The sequence below is a fragment of the Molothrus aeneus genome, chromosome 1, assembly GCF_037042795.1.
Source record: "Molothrus aeneus isolate 106 chromosome 1, BPBGC_Maene_1.0, whole genome shotgun sequence".
Lineage (NCBI taxonomy): Eukaryota > Metazoa > Chordata > Aves > Passeriformes > Icteridae > Molothrus > Molothrus aeneus.
Window position 1 is genome coordinate 81,651,258 of NC_089646.1, and position 19,247 is coordinate 81,670,504.

A 19,247-nucleotide genomic window follows, 5' to 3' on the forward strand; every position below is an offset into this window, starting at 1 on the left:
TGTTCCAGACTTATTTTTTCCCCACTTTTTTTTTACACCTTATTTTGCTTTGCAACTGTGGTGTGAAAATAGCCAGACAGACAACACTTTTGAAGATAGGACTTCTATAAGTTTCCTAATTTCTTTAGGAAATCTGCAGTCTTCGCTGGAGCATTGATTTATAATGATTTATTTAATAGTGATGCAAATATTGTAGTAGATTTGGAAACAGTGGAGCAAAATCCCTGGCTTTTGAAAGCAGTGGAATCACTGGCTATGATTTTCCACTGTAAGGAAGTCTGATATAGCCATGTTGCATGCTGGTATATTTTAAGGATGTTGATAGCTACACACCCTAGCTATGTACCATAGACTGGTGAACAAAACACAAATTCAATCTGTGCCTGTCTCAAAGTTGTGGAGTGAAACCAGATCCTCACCCTAGCTTGGCCTCCCAGGTGGTCCTTGCAAAATCAAAGTCATACACAGTAGGAATTTAAGGCAGAGAAAATAGGTTGCAGAAGTCAGAAGCAGGGGAGTTTATTGAGGCAGATCTCAGGTCACATTCTATTCCTTTTTGTTGAGTTTGCATATGACCCACATTGCTCCTAAGAGCAGTGTTTCTTGCTCATAATCTGTGGGATCTCAGGCCCTGTTTCTTCAATTGAAGCTTCGTCAGTTGTGACTTCCAATATTTCTGAGTGCTGATCCTCTTAGACAACAAACAAAAAAGGAATGGTTTGGGAGATGCTGAAAGAGAGCAAAAGGAAATATGAGGAATGAAGAATGTATGCCAAGATAAGAGGGAAGAACAAGAACAATGAAGATGTCTTGGGGAAGGCATTAGTGCTGCAGTTCTCAAAGTGAGAATATTTTATTTATTTCTGGGGTGATATGCTGCTGTAACCATGATCTCCAGGTCATACACTTGAATAAAAAGAACTGTAAGTTTGCTATCTATAATAAACGAGCCACATGAAACAGAAAGTATTTGTGTTTGATCATATTCTCCTGTCCAAAGCTGTATTTCTAAATTGAATGTGTTTGTAGGCATAGGGGAGGGAGGCCTGCAGTCATGTGTTTTTTCTTCTCTTGGGGAAGGTGACAGCAAATGATTCCGTCTGTAGATCCCAGACCCAGCACAGTGGTAGGAAGAAATATTAGTCTGTAGAAGAAGCACATGCTGAATGCATGTGTACCTGATTTTTGTCTCATACAGGAAAACTGTGACAAGCCAAATACAATGTGTCGTGAATCATACTGAATCTGTTTGCCAGTTAGCATGTGATATAGAGTTGCACTGACTGATCTATAAAGCAATACCAATTAATTTACATCTGTAAAATGATCTCACTGCTCCTTCTTCTTCCTAGTACATTTTTCCAACTTCTATGCTCAAAAGAAAATCATTCCTCTTTCACTCAGTAATTAACACAGTGTTATGGTTTAACCCCAGCCAGCCTCCATGTACCACACAGCCCCTTCCTCACCCCCCTCCCCTCCCCTCAGCACAAACCCAAAACACAGCCCCATACCAGCCAGTGTGAGGACAAGTAATTCTGCCTCAGCCAAAACAGGGACATACAGACACTGGAATTTTGGGACAAGTCTCAGACCATATTTTGACCATGAAACTTGCTGTAATTATAGTCAAGTTTTTGCATCCAGTAATCATCAGTGGAAACACTGCTTGTTATGTTTTGAACTGAGCTGCTTATTGCTTAATTGTGGGGCAAAACTGACTGTTGGCAACAATTTAATTAGGTTTTGAATAAAAGTCTGTTTTAGGTTATTTGGAAAAAAAAAGATCATCAAATTAGATATTTTAATATCAAAAATGTTAATAAAAATTAAAATGTAGTTTATTGGAAGCTTTTTTCCTATAAAATGGTCGAGCATGTTTATATCAAAAAAGGAGAAAAATGTAAACAGGTGCATGAAATGATTACATTAAAACCCGAGAGGCTAGGCAGAAGATTTTAACATGCATACATGATTTGGTATGATCAAAATTTTTCTATGGACTAAGAGGAATCCATTTTATACACTGAGCTAATAATTAATGGTTTTCTAATTCATTTTGACTGTTTAATAGAATTAAATAATATCATGTAATGTTCATTGTATCTTACACATAAACTTCCTATTAACTTCCCCTACTATTTGGTGGACACTCTCCCCTCCAGTACTGCTCCAGGTCTTATGATTGAATACTCAGTCTTTCTCAGGAAAATGAGGAGCTTTTAACAGTCATCTTGGTTCTCCCTCTTCTCTTTACTTTTGGAGTCTATTTGAGGCTGCTTTTTTGTATTTTCTTACAGCTGCTTACTTGCTGTTCCTCACCACTTCCCAAGCAAAGTCGTGTTGCCCTCGCGTTGGGAATGTTGTGTTGCCCTCCCTCAGCCCAGTTACCCTGGAGTGTGCAGTGACTGTGTAGGGGGGCCAGCCCCTGGCCTCAGGCTCTCCCAGGGTGGAGCTGGTGTTGGGGAACACAGACGTGTGGCCACCAGGTGTTCCCTGCCATGGATAAAAGCAGTACTCACCAAGCCAGGGCCAGATACATCCTGAAAGCCTGCACTGCCAGCTCTGAGCCAAACCTCTGGCCTTGTGCTAGGGATGGCAAACCCCCTGTTTTCTGCACTGCAGAACAGGCCTTCCCAAACATTCCCCTTGCCATTATTTCCAACTCAAAAGGGAAGTCTTTCAAGACTTTAGGGCTTATCTCTGTGTGTGTTTGCAGTATTGGATCTTTAATACTTCCTATTGCTGGCACATAAAAGATTGCATAATGCTGCAGCTCCCTAAAATATTTATCGGTGTGAGAATGTGATCCTTTGTGTTCAGAAAAAATGTACTTTGATATTTTTAAATTATTTTAATACTTTGCAAGAGTGAGTCATAAATGTTATCATATACTCTGACACTGGTTTTCAATGCGTTACTGTCTTTCCTGAGAATTCACATTAAGAATAAAACTGAAGAGTGAATGCTAAAAGTTATGATTTTTCAGAGGTCAAAATCAGGATAAGTAAGAAGAAAAGGTTCAGTCTCATTCATTCAAATTCACTGAGACTCAAGACCTGCACATACTCATATACATGTGCTTTATTAAATGAATGTGATACATATCTAAACTCCATAATTTTTAACACAGAGAATACTAAAACAAACTGGAGAAATTATGGAATTGAATGCTTTTTAAACTGCTTTAAATATAGTTCCCAAAGTGTAAAGCAATCCTGTAGATGAAGCAGTAATGCTTGGCATGAATGTGCATATATCAAGCCAGACTTGAAATCTTGTTTTCTTGTGACTACTGCTGTGAAGGCCATTCTGCACTAATAACTTTTTAACTTTTTTCTTTTTTTTCTTTTTCTAATGTATTGCATCACATGAAAACAGACTTTAAAGTTTTCTAAGTTCTTTTAACTGTACTATAATACATAAGGAAACTTCAGTCAAAATAATCCTGCATTCTGAAGCTTCATTGAAAACATCCAACACAAAGATTTTGTCACTGAATGACACCAAACAGGTAGAATTGCTAGTGTGATTTTTAGTAACTCATTTTCCTCTTGCCTTTTCAGACTATGGCACTATTAAGAAAGTACTTGCCCCAGTGAACCAGACTTCAAGCAGCTGCCTGCTTGAGGAAATTGAACTCCTGCCGAAAAGTCAGCGAGAGCCCATCAGGAGCCTTCAGATCCTGCACAGCCAGAGTGTCCTTTTTGTGGGCCTTCAGGAACATGTGATTAAAGTCCCCCTGAAGAGATGTCTCTTTTACAAAACATACAGGTATGAGGAATCAGCTAGCTTTATTTGACTAGAAATAAGAGAAAAAGAAGAGAAAGAGTAAAATACGTGCAGGGGGTTGCAGAAAAATGGGATGGATAAATGGCTGCAAGTAGGAATCCAAATTAATTGTCTCTCAACAATGACTTCCTGTGTACACTGTTTATCAAAAGTGGCTCTGACTACTTGTACTAACTTGTTAGGACTAGGTGAGGCTCTCAAGGAATTGAAGTGTCATTATGTAGATTTTAAATTGTGAAGTGAAACAGTAAGAAATGTTTTATATAGAAAACCGTTATCTGGTAAAGTGCCATATAGCTGCTGGTTTAATATATTTAAAGCTGGGGGCTTGAACAAATGTAGGGGTTTTTTGGGGTTTTTTTAAAGCTGTTTTATAACTGAATAAACATCTCTGTGAACTCATAAAGAAATTGGTAGCATGAACTGAGAATCAAGAGTACTTGGCAAAGTGGCTATTTAAAGGTAGTGTTGGATCAGCAAATTGTAATGTAAAAATGTGAATATTCTACTAGGTAAAAGGGCTATGCAGTCAACAGTTGTTCAATCAAAGAAAGAGGATAACTTATAAATAATCACTTGGTTGTAGACTGTATTATGATAGTTAAGGGACCTAAAGTTCAGCACACAACTTTTTCAATGGGCTATCTGAAAATACATCTGGGTTGCAAAACATGCTATTAGAGATTGTTAATTTCATCTAGTTAGTTGTACCTTCCCTTTGGTATGTGTGGTCCTGATAATTCAGAGCCGTTGTTTTGTGTTACATCAGATAGACACTCATGAACCAGTCATGAGGTTTTGAGAACCGTGACAGAAACATGTGGTTGTTTTTTAGCTTGTTTTTTACCTTGTTTAACATACGTTCCTCTGAAAAGTTGAGCTATTAAAGGAGGGAGAAAGGCTGCCAGTTGCCTTTCTTGGCTGCTACACTCAGGCTCACAGTGAGATTGTTTGTGCAGCAGAGATATTATACCCCCCTAAAAGGCAGCATGACCATTTGCAGGTAGAGACATTTCTGGCCATCACAGGGACCATGCAGTTGGTCACAGCAGGGAAGTGACCATGGGACACAGGTATAGTAAAGCTGTGGCTTGGTGACAGTGGAAGGACATTTCCCAAGGGGACCTGGCTCACTGTGGTATTCACATGCCCTCTGAACAGAGAGACATTTAGCTTTTTCAGGATTCTCCTGAGAGGAGCTGTGAGAGAAGCAGAGAAAAGAATGATCAAAACAATTCTTATCTCATTTGTTATTCCTGTGTTTGTGCCCATGTGGAATATGTTCTGGAGATTGTTTACCCTAGGTGATTGCTTGATTGGCTTCTGGTGATGATGTTTTGGATTCATTGACCAATTGGATCCACGTGTGTGTTTTGGGACTCTCGGGCAGAGAGGTTTCTAGTTAGTTTAGTTAGTGATAGTTCTTGTTAGTGTAATATAGTTACAGTATAATAGTGTAATGGTACTGATAGTGTAATATAGTTACAGTATAATAGAGCATAATAAAGTAAGTAATTATCCTTCTTATATAATGGAGTTCTGCGCATCATTCTTCCCACCCATTGGGCATCCTAACACTGACAGCTCACCATGGGGACTGGTACCATGCAGGATGCCAGTGAAAGGCTACTGGGTTGGAAACAAGACTGAAGGTAGAGGGGTGCCTTAGAAAACAAGTAGACCAGGGAAGGGAAGAATTCTACCTTTCACAGTTTTTTACCAGCCTGTTTTTTGTTTATACTGTTTTATGTAGCATATTTTTGGCATTTTCTATTGAAATAGAAGAACACTTGAATCCCCATTGGAAGTCCTGCAAAGCTTACTTTAGGGAAAATTTTTATATGGGCAAGGCTCTGCTTCAAGCATTTTGTTGGTTTAGTGGCCTACATAGGATCAAGTTTCAGTTTCCATGGAAATTTCATCTTTCCTTGCTTCAGAGGGTTGAAAAAGGATGTTTGGTGGTGAGTATTTACACCAAGCCTGTAGTCCACTTTGGACATTTCAAGGCTGGTGCCTCACTTTGTTTTCAATGAGGTGTGAATGCCCAAGGTCCCTAGTACCTCTGCTTCTCTCAGGACAATTCCCAAGGCGTGTCAATTCTATTCCAGCTGCAAAGCCCAAACATGCTTCTGTCCTTGCAGGGAAGGACTGCTGTTTCGAATCCCAGACCCCATGTGTGGCTGCAGGCTATTCATTCCTCTCCCTGTTTGAGCACTGGGATATAATTGTCTAATTTTTAAAGTTTCTTTTAGAACAAAAGAAAACAAAACAAAAATAAGTGGTGTCTTTCCCATTTTACTGAGAGCAGTAGTTAAATGCCTCAAATACTGCTCAAATGATAATTTATTCCTCTGCCCAGAGGTATATGAAGTCTCATCTTCCAGTGGAATGACTTATTTAAAAGGAGATAAAATGATTCCTTGTGGGGTTTTTCAATCATGTCTTTTGTAGTTGTATGACTTCTCTTGTAGTAATTAAATATTCATTGCACCAAAAGACTTGCCATCCTTGCTTTCTTCTTGGTTAAAGACTTCACCATCAATTCTAGCTCTGTTTTGTGAAAAAGGAGAGGATTTAGAGATGTGATCCAAACAAAAAAAAGGAATTTCCTTTTCATCTATCTTTAGGGACTCAGGTTATTTGAAGAATGCAGATGAAAACTTTCTCTCACCTATAATTTACTTTTGGTTTGACTAGTTTTTTCCTGGTTTATGCTGGATTTTTTTTTTCTTTTTGCATGTGAACAGAGTACAAGTACATTACTTGGGGCTATACATTTCTCCGGGCATTGAAACATCTAAAACTTGCTCATTGCATTTCTGGGTGCTTCAATACTCACATTCTTCTGTTATGTTGCTAACTATTACTTCTATACTGTAGCAATGAGTAATGAGTAAACCCAGCAGGGTAATGGATAAACCTGACTTAAGGTAATGCCTTGGAGCATAGTGGTTTTGGGGTTTTTTTTGGTATTATTTTAAATAATGTATTCACGTTTATCATACTTAGGGCTGTATAACTGTGCCAAAGCTTCATTCTAAAATTCCATCAATGATAACTGGAGTGTCTAACCCCAGATCAAGGATGTGCACTCTTCAGTATCCACTCCACATAATTATTGAGGAATAGGGCATGCTTGTGTATGAATAACAGCCTTTAAAAAGTCAAAATGTTGAAGACGTGCTACCTCACCTGCTCCCTTTGTGTAAATGGCAGAGTGCTCAGTGCCTAATCTTATCTAATCTCTTTCTTTAGGTTTCTTGCTGAGCTTTCAGACAATACAGCTTCAGTCCCTCTGTTGAGCTGATTCTTTCATGAGCTAATATCTCAATGTCAAGATCATTTTCTTGAGATTGCCCATTGTAATTGTTTTTCATTATTCCTTGCTTCATCTTCCCACAGTAGCCTCTTAAAACATGTGGCTGTGTCTTTTATTTGCAATTTATTATGTCTCCTTAATAATCACTCTAATATGCTCTGCACATCACAAGTCTGTTCCTCCAGCACTTTTCAGTGGTGGAGGAACCCTGTGACCTGCTGCTGCTCTGACAGATATTCCATCTGCTTCAGCACACTCCAGTCATGATTCTACTCCTATAAATACTGCTAGCAAAGGCTCTTGAAAATATATTTGGAGGTGAATGTTTTGGGGTGTTTTTTGTTTGTTTTGGTTTTTTGGGGGTTTTTTTGTATTTCTGTTTTGTTGTTTTGGAGGGGTTTTTTTGTGTGTGTTTGAAGTGCAGTTTGCTGCACTTTATTACTGTGACAGCAGACCTTACCATGGGTAAAACCTGTTGTCACACCCATAGTTTAGGTTACTCAGCACTTTCCATTATGCCCTGATGTTTCCATCATTCATGAGTTTCCCATGCCAGTTATTTGGATTACCAGTTTCCATGGGGGGCAGGTGGAGGGTATCTCATGCAGACTTCTGCTAATCTGCTAATGCCTGAATAGTTTTGAACATCCTGTCATAATTGTGCTGGTTTTGAGAGTCAGCTAGAGAAAAGTAATTTGGGGTGTGCCAGTACTTTGGAAAATCAGTTCTCAAAAAAAAACCTGCCATCTTCAAGGTGCAGGAAGCAGCAGAGCAGTTACATAAATTCAGTTCTCCTTAGGGAAAATCCCTAAGGTTTGACCAGGTTATTATCACTTGGATATTGCAATTCACACATTTATCAAACTTTTATAGAAATCCATCAATGATATTCACTGGAGCTATTTTCACAGATGGATTCTCCATCTCTGCTTCTTCAGAGTTGAGTAGGCCAAGCATGAAGCACAACTGACTTTTAAATATGTGCTAATTAACTATAATGTGACATAAACAGAATAATTATCATGATAAGATAACTTAAACTCTCTAAAATTTCAGTTTCTGTGTTTCACTTTGAAGGCTATATGCATCCATAATAAGGAATAAGATATGTAGCATGAGGGTAGAGACTCTGTACCCTGAAACAAAGAAACAGTCAGCTTTCTTTTGTTGGCAGCTGTAGCCTTCAAAAACAACCCCTGGTGGCAGTGATTTTTTCTCAGGCAAATTTGTCGAAGTTATGCTTTGTACTGGCATTTTCAGTGCATTAGTTCTGAAAGGACAACAAAAGTCTATGTCAGCCCAATGTTCTTTAAAATCTTACCAAGCAAGGGTCAAGGATTGATATTTCTGATAGAAGATAGATTTCACACACTTGAAAGGCTTGAAACCTAATCTTGCTATGATGTTATGTCTAAGTAAATAAATAGTGCCATCTGCTAAAAGCTGTACAAATAGTGACTTCTCTGACATGAAAAAACCTGACAACTTCTGGAAATTTTTGAGTATTTTTTTTTTACAATATATATAATACTACTGGGTCACAAGTTTGTCTTGCTAAGTAATGTTATCATAGCTATTCTACTAAAACTAACCTTTTGCTCTTTGAACTTCTTTATTCTTATTTTGGTGTCATTGTGAGCCTTCAGTTAAGCAATCTGTACATACAAGAAAACTCTATCAGCAAAATGCTAAAAAGAGTATTGAATTAACTAATAGAAGAAAACAATATACTTTATTTCATTCCTAGAACTCCAGTAAGATCATTGATTTAAGTACTTCAGCCACTTTTGCATTCCTTTATTTTGCCCTAGCTGTAGATTTTGCATCCTCTGAAATACCCTCACACTCAGTAGGAACCTGTTTTCCTGGTAATAAACATTCTATAACATTAAATAGTAAAATAATTATTCCTATATACTGATATAGGGTAGCTATACATTGACAAGCTAATAACAAGTATGTGGTCTTAACCATTACTAGGTGATCATGTGTCCAGAAGAGCTTGCCAACAAATGGAATTGAGATTTCTCTTTGGAAATAATCATTCCAAAGTATTTCTTTTTGGATATTTAGGTGGATTTCCTGATTTCAAAATATGCAGGCTTTATTCCAGTTTAAGTATGAGAAGTCTGCTGCTGCATTATAATGTCAGAACCACATGAGGACTGATCTGAATTAGTGATTCCAGAGTAATATTCCAGAATCAGAGTCCTCATAAATTTCCCAGACTGGGATAAACCATACTCCTATCTGCAAGTCTAGATTATAAGCACATATTAAAAATGGCAGTTCTTTTTTTGGGTGTGAGATACACTGAAAAGTTACCTTCAGTAGATGTCAAACTTATGGACACTATTAAAGTCAGCAGAATTACGAAATAAGCACAGTTTTAAGTTTTTTGCACTCAAAAGTAGTAGAATATTAGTCCCATACTGCAGAGGGAATAGCTTGACCCTTTCTGCATCTGTGAAGATGAAAGCTTTTGCAGAAAGTGTCTGTCTATCTGTCCTGCAAAATGCATTAGAGACAAACTGTTCATTTACATTTTGCTGCCCGTGAAATTTTAGTGACAACCCTTCAAAGTGTGATCTATGTATGTATGTATTGTGTTTTAAGCAGATATTTTTGTGAAACAAGAATTTTACAGCCTGCTCCCAATTTATTTCTTGAAGTAGCCTTATGAGAGAAAGAAAAATGTCTTTTGCATTTAGTTTGCAGAGATGTAAGTAAACCAGATAGACTTGACTACATATTTGCAATTCAGATTTTATTAGTAGGATATGGTTTTAAACAAAAAAGTGACCTAAGAAAGAAAAATTTAAAACAGTCTTGTGGTTTTCATATATCGTGATGCAATTAATTTTGTTGCTTTAAAGTATCACAAGATTCAGGAATTCTAAGTTCAGTGTGTTTACCCTTAGTAACTATAGGTGCTTATGGGCAAGTTCAGGAAGTGGGGGTTGGACAAGCGGACAGTGAGGTGGCTTGGGAAATGGCTGAATGCCAGCTCACCTAAGGGTCAGTTTCACCTAAGGGTCAGTACTGGGCCCAGGATCGTTTAACTTTTCATCAGTGGCTTGGCTGAAGGGGCAGATGTCTCCCCAGCAAGTTCTCTGATGACACAAAGCTGAGGAGTGGCCGATACTCCAGAAGTCTGTGCAGCCCTGCAGAGAGACCTTGACGGGCTGGAGAGATGGGTGGAGAGGAACCTTCTGAAATTCAGCAAAGGCAAGTGCAGGGTTCTGCACCTGGGGAAGAATAATCCCAGGCTGGAAAGCAGCCCTGGGGAGAAGGATCTGGGGGTCCTATTGGACCAGTTATCCATCCACTGGGAAGAGCACTGCCAGCAGGTTGAGGGAGGTGATCCTGCCCCTGTAGTCTGGTGAGGCCACATCTGGAGTGCTCTGTGCTGTTCTGGACTCCTCAGGACAAGAAAGACATGGAGCTCCTGGAGAGTGTGCAGCGGAGGGCAGCAAAGATGAGTAGGATCTGAAGCATCTCTTCTCTGAGGTGAGACTGAGGGAGCTGGACCTGTTCAGCCTTGAGAGGAGAACACTGGAAAGAGATTTATCAATGGATATAAATATCTGAAGGGAGAGTGTTGAGAGGATGCTCTGAAAATTGTTTTTCACATTTGATCCATATATAGTCACTTGGAAGCATATACATTCAGTGAATTGTGTAATATAAACAACTTTTATACATAAATTTCTGATTCTGGATTTGATGGAAGGACCTTGTGGGTTTAAGGCCAGTATTTTCAGTGATTTTGCAAGACTGAATGGTATATAAATATATTTGGAGTATGCTACAAAAATTAAAATAAGAGGAAGCAATGGTAGTCTGCTCAGAGTGTCTGAGATGATTAAAGGATTTGATTTTCTTACCAGTTCAGGTGAGAGTTAAGCAGTATTCTGAATATTTGACATGCATCTTAGCTTGAGCTACCTGGGATTTTATAAGTTGTGTCCCCACCATTTATCTTCTGGATCATTCATCTGTGTCTTTAGATGCCTGTTCTTCATTGCACACACATATATATGTATACAGCTGCAAAACCAGTAGTAATGAAAACACTGATAGTTACCTTTGTCTGGTATCACATTCATGTATTCATTCAGCAATGGATAGAACTGTGCATCTGGAGCATGAGACAGGCTTATAGCTTCAGTTTTCTGTTTGAATTTGAAGTGATGAACCTGTCTTCTGCAAAATAAGATGGTGACCCCAGTTCAGTTCCTGATATACAAAGTGTCAGGTCACATTTGGTGGTAGTGGGGACTAATGGGGGCATGGATATTTCAGTAGAAATTATTGAAAGGGTCAGGAGACTCAGTTCTTTGAAATGCTGTGTATAGGTAAAGACAGAAAAATGTTTCTTGAACAGTCTTAGAAGATGCACCTCTTGCATTTATATATATTGTATAGTAAAATGTTACAGCTCAAGAGGATACCTGATTAGCACTTTCATATTCATATGGGAATATATTCTTCCCCTCAAAGGAAATTTTAAAATCCCTTCAAAATTAATGGTATTATGATACAGCTTTTAAACTTAGGGTTTTTTTTTTTTTGTTCTTTGGAACACACATAAATTCTTTTTAGTCTAAAAGTCGATGGGATTTTTAACATATTTTGCTCTGAATTGTGTTCAATTCTGCCTTATTTTCTGACTCAATAAATCATCTCAAATATAACTGAAGTAGGACGATTTTTCTGGCTTACTTGATGATAATTATAAAATAGCTGAAGAAATAACCTGACTTTTACTGACTTGCTTTAGAGTGAGGTGGCTTACAGTCAGTAGTCAGTCAAAACCCATTGCTAAAGTGTAGCACCACTGCCAAATGTGTGCCTTGCAGGAGACACACTCTGCTACCTATCATTTACATTTGGTAAAAAAATGTGAAGTGACAATGCAGAGCAAAATTAGCATGTCAGGAGAAGCCAAAGGCTGTTGAATGTTTTTGCAGAGAGTGCTGACTCGATAGGGTAAGTGGCATCAAGAGTCTTCAAATGATCCAGTTTAATTTAATTCCTGAATTTCCTTCCTGGACAAAATTGCCAGTTTTAGCAGTGCTGGGACAAATCATGTGAAGTCTTAGAGATGTGAGCTGGTGCCTACTGGGATTAACAGACAAAACATTCATTCTCTGCTGAAATTGAGATGTAAGGTATACTTCTAGAGACAAGATGACAAAATATATTATCCAGCTCTGCTATTTGCCATGTGACAGTCTGAAAGGGCCCTGTCAAATGAAATACCTAATACCTACTTTAAAATTTATGTAGTTTTTCAATAGTGGCATCTAAAATGACTTTAATTTAGACAGAGATTTGGGAGGAAAAGGAGATAAAGATGTTTAGTAGTATCTGATTTTTGACGTTCCTTAGTTACATAAAATTGACATAAATTTGACAGCCATGTTCTACAGTTTCTTTTGTTACTTCATGTACACATTGAAGCTACTCCTCTTACTGCTGTCTCTTGGGAGAGAGAGTCATGAAAAAAGAAAACAGTATGAAATTTTTCTAAAGACACATAACTGGAATTAAGTCCCTTTAAATTTCCCGTTTCAGATAGAAGTTCTGATTTTTTTATACTTACAAGCTTTATTCTATATGATTTTTTTATCTGTTAACTTATTTTGTTATCTGTTTTTCTTTTATCTAGGCATAGTAGATAAAAATAATTAGTTGCTGTTACTCACACATTAAATCAAAGGAATCATCCCTCAAAGAAATGAAACTGGTTTTAAAAGGTGACATAATTAGGTAGTAAGGATAAAACCTTACCCTCATATTACCTCCCTCTTTTAAAGAAACTATGTCTGCTTTTCAGAGATATAGGTGATCTGAAAAAAAAAAAAAATAAGAAAACCCTCTGAGATGTGAGCCAGGGTAGAGAACAGAAAAGAATTGTTGTGCCAATACTTGAGAACAGGGCAGTTATTTAAGTCAGGTCCTGCCACATCTCCTGAATATGTCTGACAAAATGAGCTGAAGGAGGTTGATGATACTGAATTACAGTTTTCTAGTTTTTTTTTTTCTGTCTGGATATAAGATTTACAAAATCAAACATTTTACAATATGAGACTTAAATATAATAATGTCTGGGACAAATAATTAGCACATTAGTGAAAAAAATCTCAGCAAAACTAGAGTTTCTCATGTGAGGAATATTTCTCTGAAAATATTACTTGTTGCTTTGTTTGAAATAGTTCATATGTTTAGAGGATTAATTTCTGTATTGTGGTGTAAAGAAAACCATGATTGAAGAATAGTAATGCCTCTAATTTGTGGAGGAAGTTATCCTCTTGTCATCTGCATGAGGTTAGCTGAGTTACTAACTTCTTAAAATGATAATTTTCATGTGCTCAGTGGATCTTTTTAACTAAATTCTGAAAAGATTCACCTCATTGCACCTTGCTGCAGTGCGGTCCAAACCCGGTCAGGTACTGAAAAAACCCCACTCAGTGTTCAAACAGAGTGATCAAACATTCTTTGTCATAGCAGTGCAAGAACTTTCTTTTCTTTCATGGAACTAGGATCTGTTCTCATACCAGATAATTGTAAGGACAGTCAAAATATGTTTCTAGCACCTTTCTTAAAACTTCTGAGTGACTTATAATGAAAGTTTCAAGTCGTTCTGATTTGCTTGGATCGTAGTAAAGTGAAAACAAAAGCAAAAGAGAAAATGGGGTCTAAGACCAGAGTGAGAGAAGGATCAGCTTACTCCTACTAAAGAGGTAGTATGTGACTAAGTGAAAGTATATTTCAAAAGACTTTGAAATATTTTTGCTTTTAATGAAAAGTTTCTAAAGCATAATAACTGAGTTTATAAATTTGAACACTTTGAAGTTAGAAAATTGACCACTTCAGCTTTGAGGCGCAAGTTCTCATTTCAGGGTTACCATTGCTAACATTGCCAGTTGTGCATTGTCAGCCTTTAATTTGTTTTTGTATTCTTTTCTCATCAAACACATGCTTTATCAGAGATATTTAGGAGGAGAATACTGGACATCACATCTGGCAAACTTTGGAAGACCAAGACGCTTAAAACTTTCCATAATTTGCATTAATGTTCATTCTCACTTTCTAGATAGTTAAATGGAAACATGTGTTGCCTGAGTAACAAAAATGCTAAACACTCACAGCTGCAGGAGCCAACAGTGGGAACTCTCTTCTGAACAGCAAATTCCCTAAACAAGAAGCTTTATCTTTGGGCTGGAATCCTGATTAGGGGTATCCATACCCATTTTGACTGTTATGCCTCTTAGATTGTGCCCCTTTTGCAGATGAGAACTATGCTCCCACATGGTACTGGTAATCCACATTGCCAAGTGGAATGTGGAAGTGAATTCTTTGAAATTTATAATTATGGTATTTTGGAATAACACTCCAGGGAATTAATGACTCTGTGTTTGGTCAGGTGTTAACATGGAAGTACATGAGGAGTGCCTGAGATAAATAGAAACATCAATAAAACACAAATTAGTTAGGACAAAATCACAGAATACTTGAAATTGTTAGGGGTCTCTGATGTTCATCTGGTCCAGTGCTAGCTGGGCCTCCTAGAACCAATTGTCCAGGGACGTGTCTGGGTGGCTTTTGAATATCTACAAGGAAGGCGATTCCAGAAGCTCACTGGGCTATCTGTGCCAATGCTCAGTCACTCTTTCTGCAACAGTGTCTCCTGATGTTGAAGCCTCCTGTGTTTCAGTTGGTGCCCATTGTCTCTGGTCCTGTCACTGGGTACCACTGAGGACCCTGGACCCTCTTCTTTGCATTCTCACTTTAGGGTTTTGTACATATTGATGAGATTCTCTCTGAGCCTTCTCTTCTCTAGACTAAACAGCTCTCCCAGCTCTCTCATCCTGTCCTCACTGGAGAGGTGCTCCAGTTGTTGAATCATCTCTGTGGCCCTTCAGTCAACAGATGTGATGGGAACAGATAATTAAAGAGAAAAGGATAATGTCCATGGATTTAGTTGAACAAAAATGATCAGTCTAACATTTTTTACAATCTAGAAAAAATTTTTAAATGCATTATTTTTTATTTGTAGTTTATAGGTATTCTTACAAGTATTAAACCAATTATATTGTGCTTCACTATCATGGGAATTCCACCTCCTTTTTTTATGGATCTTTAGCTATGAAACTGCAGACCTATTGCCTGGACTGTTAACACTAGACCTTAGCAAGAGAAGCCTGCTATTTATTAGAGAAATGAACCTCTAATTTTGTACAGTGGATGTTTCAGAGTCTGTATGAAACTGGACCACCATCCTTCTCTGTGATCCATTTCTTTCCCTCCTCATGTGCCCCTAAGAGAGAGTGTTGACTGCAGCATGTGATATGTAAGAGGTGTGATGGCAGCCACCAATGCCCCTTTGAACTAACCTCCAGAAATTTTATACGAGTGCAGAAAACAGATCAGAAAGTTTTCTAATTAATTTCAAAGAGCAGACACTGTCCTCTGATTTCTGAAAAAGATGATATCTACAATTCTAAAACTGACAGAAGAGACTACTGTAACCTCTTGAAATTTTTACTTGGAGCACACAATATACCCTCTTTATGAATTTCTGTAATTCTCTAGTAATTAAGTACAGCAATCAGTCAAGACAACATACCATGCATGCAGACAGAACTTCAGCTATGCACTTAAAAGAAATACTAGTTTTGTATAGGCATTCAAATTAATTTTTCCTCTGGTTTTGGTCATTTTGTCTGTGCCATACCACAACAGGGATCAATTTCACTATCTGCCTATGAAGTACCAAGAGATACTGCATAGTTATTTAGAAATCTTTGGTCAGTACAAATGAAGATAAATGTCCCGGTTATCTGATTGGTTTTCATCCACAGTGCATGCATTGGATCCCAAGACCCTTATTGTGGCTGGGACATGGTGATGAAGAAATGCACAACGCTGGAAGACAGTCTGAGCATGAGTCAGTGGGAGCAAAGCATTACCGTGTGTCCAGTAAGTCCAAATGCATTCATTTGTCTCTTGAAACCTTTGATTCCATGAATTTCATGAAAATGAGCTGGCATAGATTTTTCAAGCTCAGAAAACTACATTTAATGTCATTTTCCTTAGGTTTTCCCATCAGATTTTAGCAGAATACCTAGTTTCTTTTCTATTTCGTATTAAACTACTTCTGTGATAAAGTTATTTAGAGTAATTTCAAAGAGTGGTTGTTTTTTATCCATAATGTCTATTTTTCCACCTTGAAAACAAATGTTTTCTAAGATTAGTGATATTGCCATATTTTTCCCTGCAGAATTTTTCTCCATTATGTCCTTTGAAAAAGTTTACTCACTAATGGTAAAATCTTTTCTTTTAGGATTATTATTGGTAATATAAAAAGCCAAATAACATCTTCTAAAGTCCATGAATTGGAAGGCTGAATTCCATGAGTTAAGGCTCACACACATTATCAACGGAAGTGATAATTATGATAAATGCAAGGTTCATATTTACAGTGGCTTAACACCTCTCTTTAAAAAATATTTTTAATAAATTCCATATGATATAAAAAAAGCATCAACAAACTTGATATTTATCTCTCATTTTAATTTTTTTTTCTGGTTGTTTTAATATTCATTCTTTTCCCTTGCTCAAAAGCATGCAAAAAGAAGGGTTTTTGTGCTATTGAGCTTTTTTTTTTAAGATCCTTGCTGCTTTGTCCTTCTGCCCATAAAGAGGGAGCCATTCCAACTCAGTTCTACTTTCATTCCTAGTAAGGACTTCTTGATCTTGTCCCCCCTCACCAGTGAAGCACATGCATCTATAAACTTATGCTCACATGGCATTTGTGTTCTTATTTCCATGTGTTTACAAGCTGCATTTAACATCTTGATGACACTTCTCTGTCCTAAGCTGGGCTTTGGTAGTGAACTAGAGATGTGCAAAATCAATATAAAGTTATTTCAGCTCTGACTTGTGCTCTCTACATGTGTTGCAGCAGCCTCATAGATACAAACACTACACTGATTCTGGCCTTGAGAACGTGCACCCGTGTTCTGACTATGTTTGACATTAAATAGCAATTTTTAAAACATTTTTTTCAAATTTTTAAAACTTTTAAAAAATGCTTGTGTCATGCCCTGTCATTTGCTTCCACCTTCTCATATAGAGGACTAATAAAATAGGCCTGTGTTGGATTCATCTGCATTAGCATTTGAGCTGAAATCAGGAGCAACTTTGGGGAAAATACTGTGATTATTGAAATGCCTTATTTTGTTATTTGCAAGGGCAGTCAGCCTGCTCATGTGCTCAGTCTTTGAATTGTGGCATTAGGCCTTATTTTCTTTTGTAGATATAGAACCCAAGGCCAAGATGGGGTGGAGGGAGGAGTAATTTAGAAAGCATAATTCCATTCTGTTCTGTTCAACTGGAAAAAGAATTATTTAGTATCCATTATATGACATGTGCACAGGATATGGCAGTCTAGTCAAAGCAGGGGAGTACCTTAGTCTTGCTTAGAAATTTATCCATTGCAGTGAGACTTATCCTGCTGATCTGAGATTCAAAGACCTGATGAAACTCCAAAGAAATTTTGTCCTTGAGCAGATTGAACTTGCATAATATAAGGAAGATTTTAGAATTATCTAAATTGAAAAGTGTGGGTTTACGCCTTTACTATTTTAAAGCCTTTACTATTTTAAAGCCTTACACCCTGAGTAACACATTGTTGAACAGATTGGAAAAACTTCACAGAAACTTTCCTCTGAAGTAACACAGTATTCTTGCAAACTGCAATCAATTACAATTTGGCTTAGTGAGGCTTTCAAATATTTGTTTTTATAGCATTTTTTGTGCTGTGCTCACAGGATATATATGCCAAGATGTAATTAATTTAATTTTGTAGGCAACTGAGCTATCTGCATCCTTAACATGTGCTAGATATATTCAAGACACTGTTGCAAGCAGAAAATAACAGAATATTCAAAACCTACTTTCCCTTTTTTGGTCCCAACTGCTTCCAATATCTTAATTGTTAGTAAAATTACTCATATCTTTTTAACATTGTAGATTTTTTTTAGATTAATGAATGATCAGTTTCTTCTAAAATTGGATCAGAGAGAGGTCTGATTATACAGTAGATTACTCCAGAATAAAAAGTGTGATCAGTTTCCTTGGAGAAATTATTTCCTACAGAAATATTCATATGGCTGAGTACTTATAGGCGTGTCATGGTAGAGGAGAGACGTGAAAGGGAGAGATAGATGAGTGTCTTGCTACCATCTCTGGACTTTGAAGATCAGTTTTGAAAAATATGGTTATTTTGGTTATGTTGCTCTGATTTAATTCTCAATTTGATTTTTAGGTTGTTGTTTCAGTTGGCGTGAGTACAGCAATTGTGCATAACATAAATATGGACACTAATTAATGCTATGGCACATTTGATCTTTTTCCAGTTGGTGATTTATCCTATTACTCATCCAATAATTTTTATAGCAATGAAGGTTCATTGTTTTTTTGCAATATTTTCCAGTGGGACAACTTGCAATCCATCACTTAAAAATATCTAGGAGCTTTTACAAGGAAAGGAAAGTTAAAAAAACGAAAAATTGTTTTTCAGGATTTTGGTTTTGGTTGTGCTTTTCATTTTGTTTGATTGTTTGTTTGTTTAACAGAAGTATGCAACATGAAATGGCTTTATTTTTACAGTTATTCCTGGGGAAAGTGTAGTATGGGATCTGAATTCATTTGGAGCTTCAGGAAACTCTACAGACTCACTAAATTCTACCAAAAGTAATCTCAAACTAAAGATCTCTTGACAGAGTTAAAAACTGTGACCTTTACTCAGAGTGCAGAGGCACAAAGCAGGAATATGAGGTGTGTGCAGAGAGACTTCAGACAAAGGTGGATATTTGGAAGACATTAAGAAGGAAGAAAGGTCTAAAGCTATCTGCAGAAGAGCAAAGGTGACAAAACCAGGGTGGTAGAAAGGGAAAGCAGAGTGTAGCCATGCCGAGATGTGATTGTCATTGACTATGATTTTGCCCTTGAGATGTCAGATGGTGAAAAGCTAATGGGCTTGGATTCTGGTGAGGGCTGCAAAGGCCCCTCATTGGTACATTTTGCTTTCCTGCAGTCGTATGATAAAATTGTTTGATATCAC

At 37.4% G+C, this 19,247-nt stretch overlaps 1 protein-coding gene across 2 annotated transcripts in view; it reads left to right on the top strand.

Moving 5' to 3' along the window:
* The window catches only part of SEMA5A (semaphorin 5A), a 313,648-nt gene that overhangs the window by 213,521 nt on the left and 80,880 nt on the right, over window positions 1–19,247 (top strand). For both annotated transcript variants that reach the window (XM_066559905.1, XM_066559914.1), the window contains exons 13-14: window positions 3,567–3,774; window positions 15,982–16,099. In XM_066559905.1, the coding sequence (XP_066416002.1) occupies window positions 3,567–3,774; window positions 15,982–16,099 (326 nt within the window). The remainder of the gene's footprint in view (window positions 1–3,566; window positions 3,775–15,981; window positions 16,100–19,247) is intronic.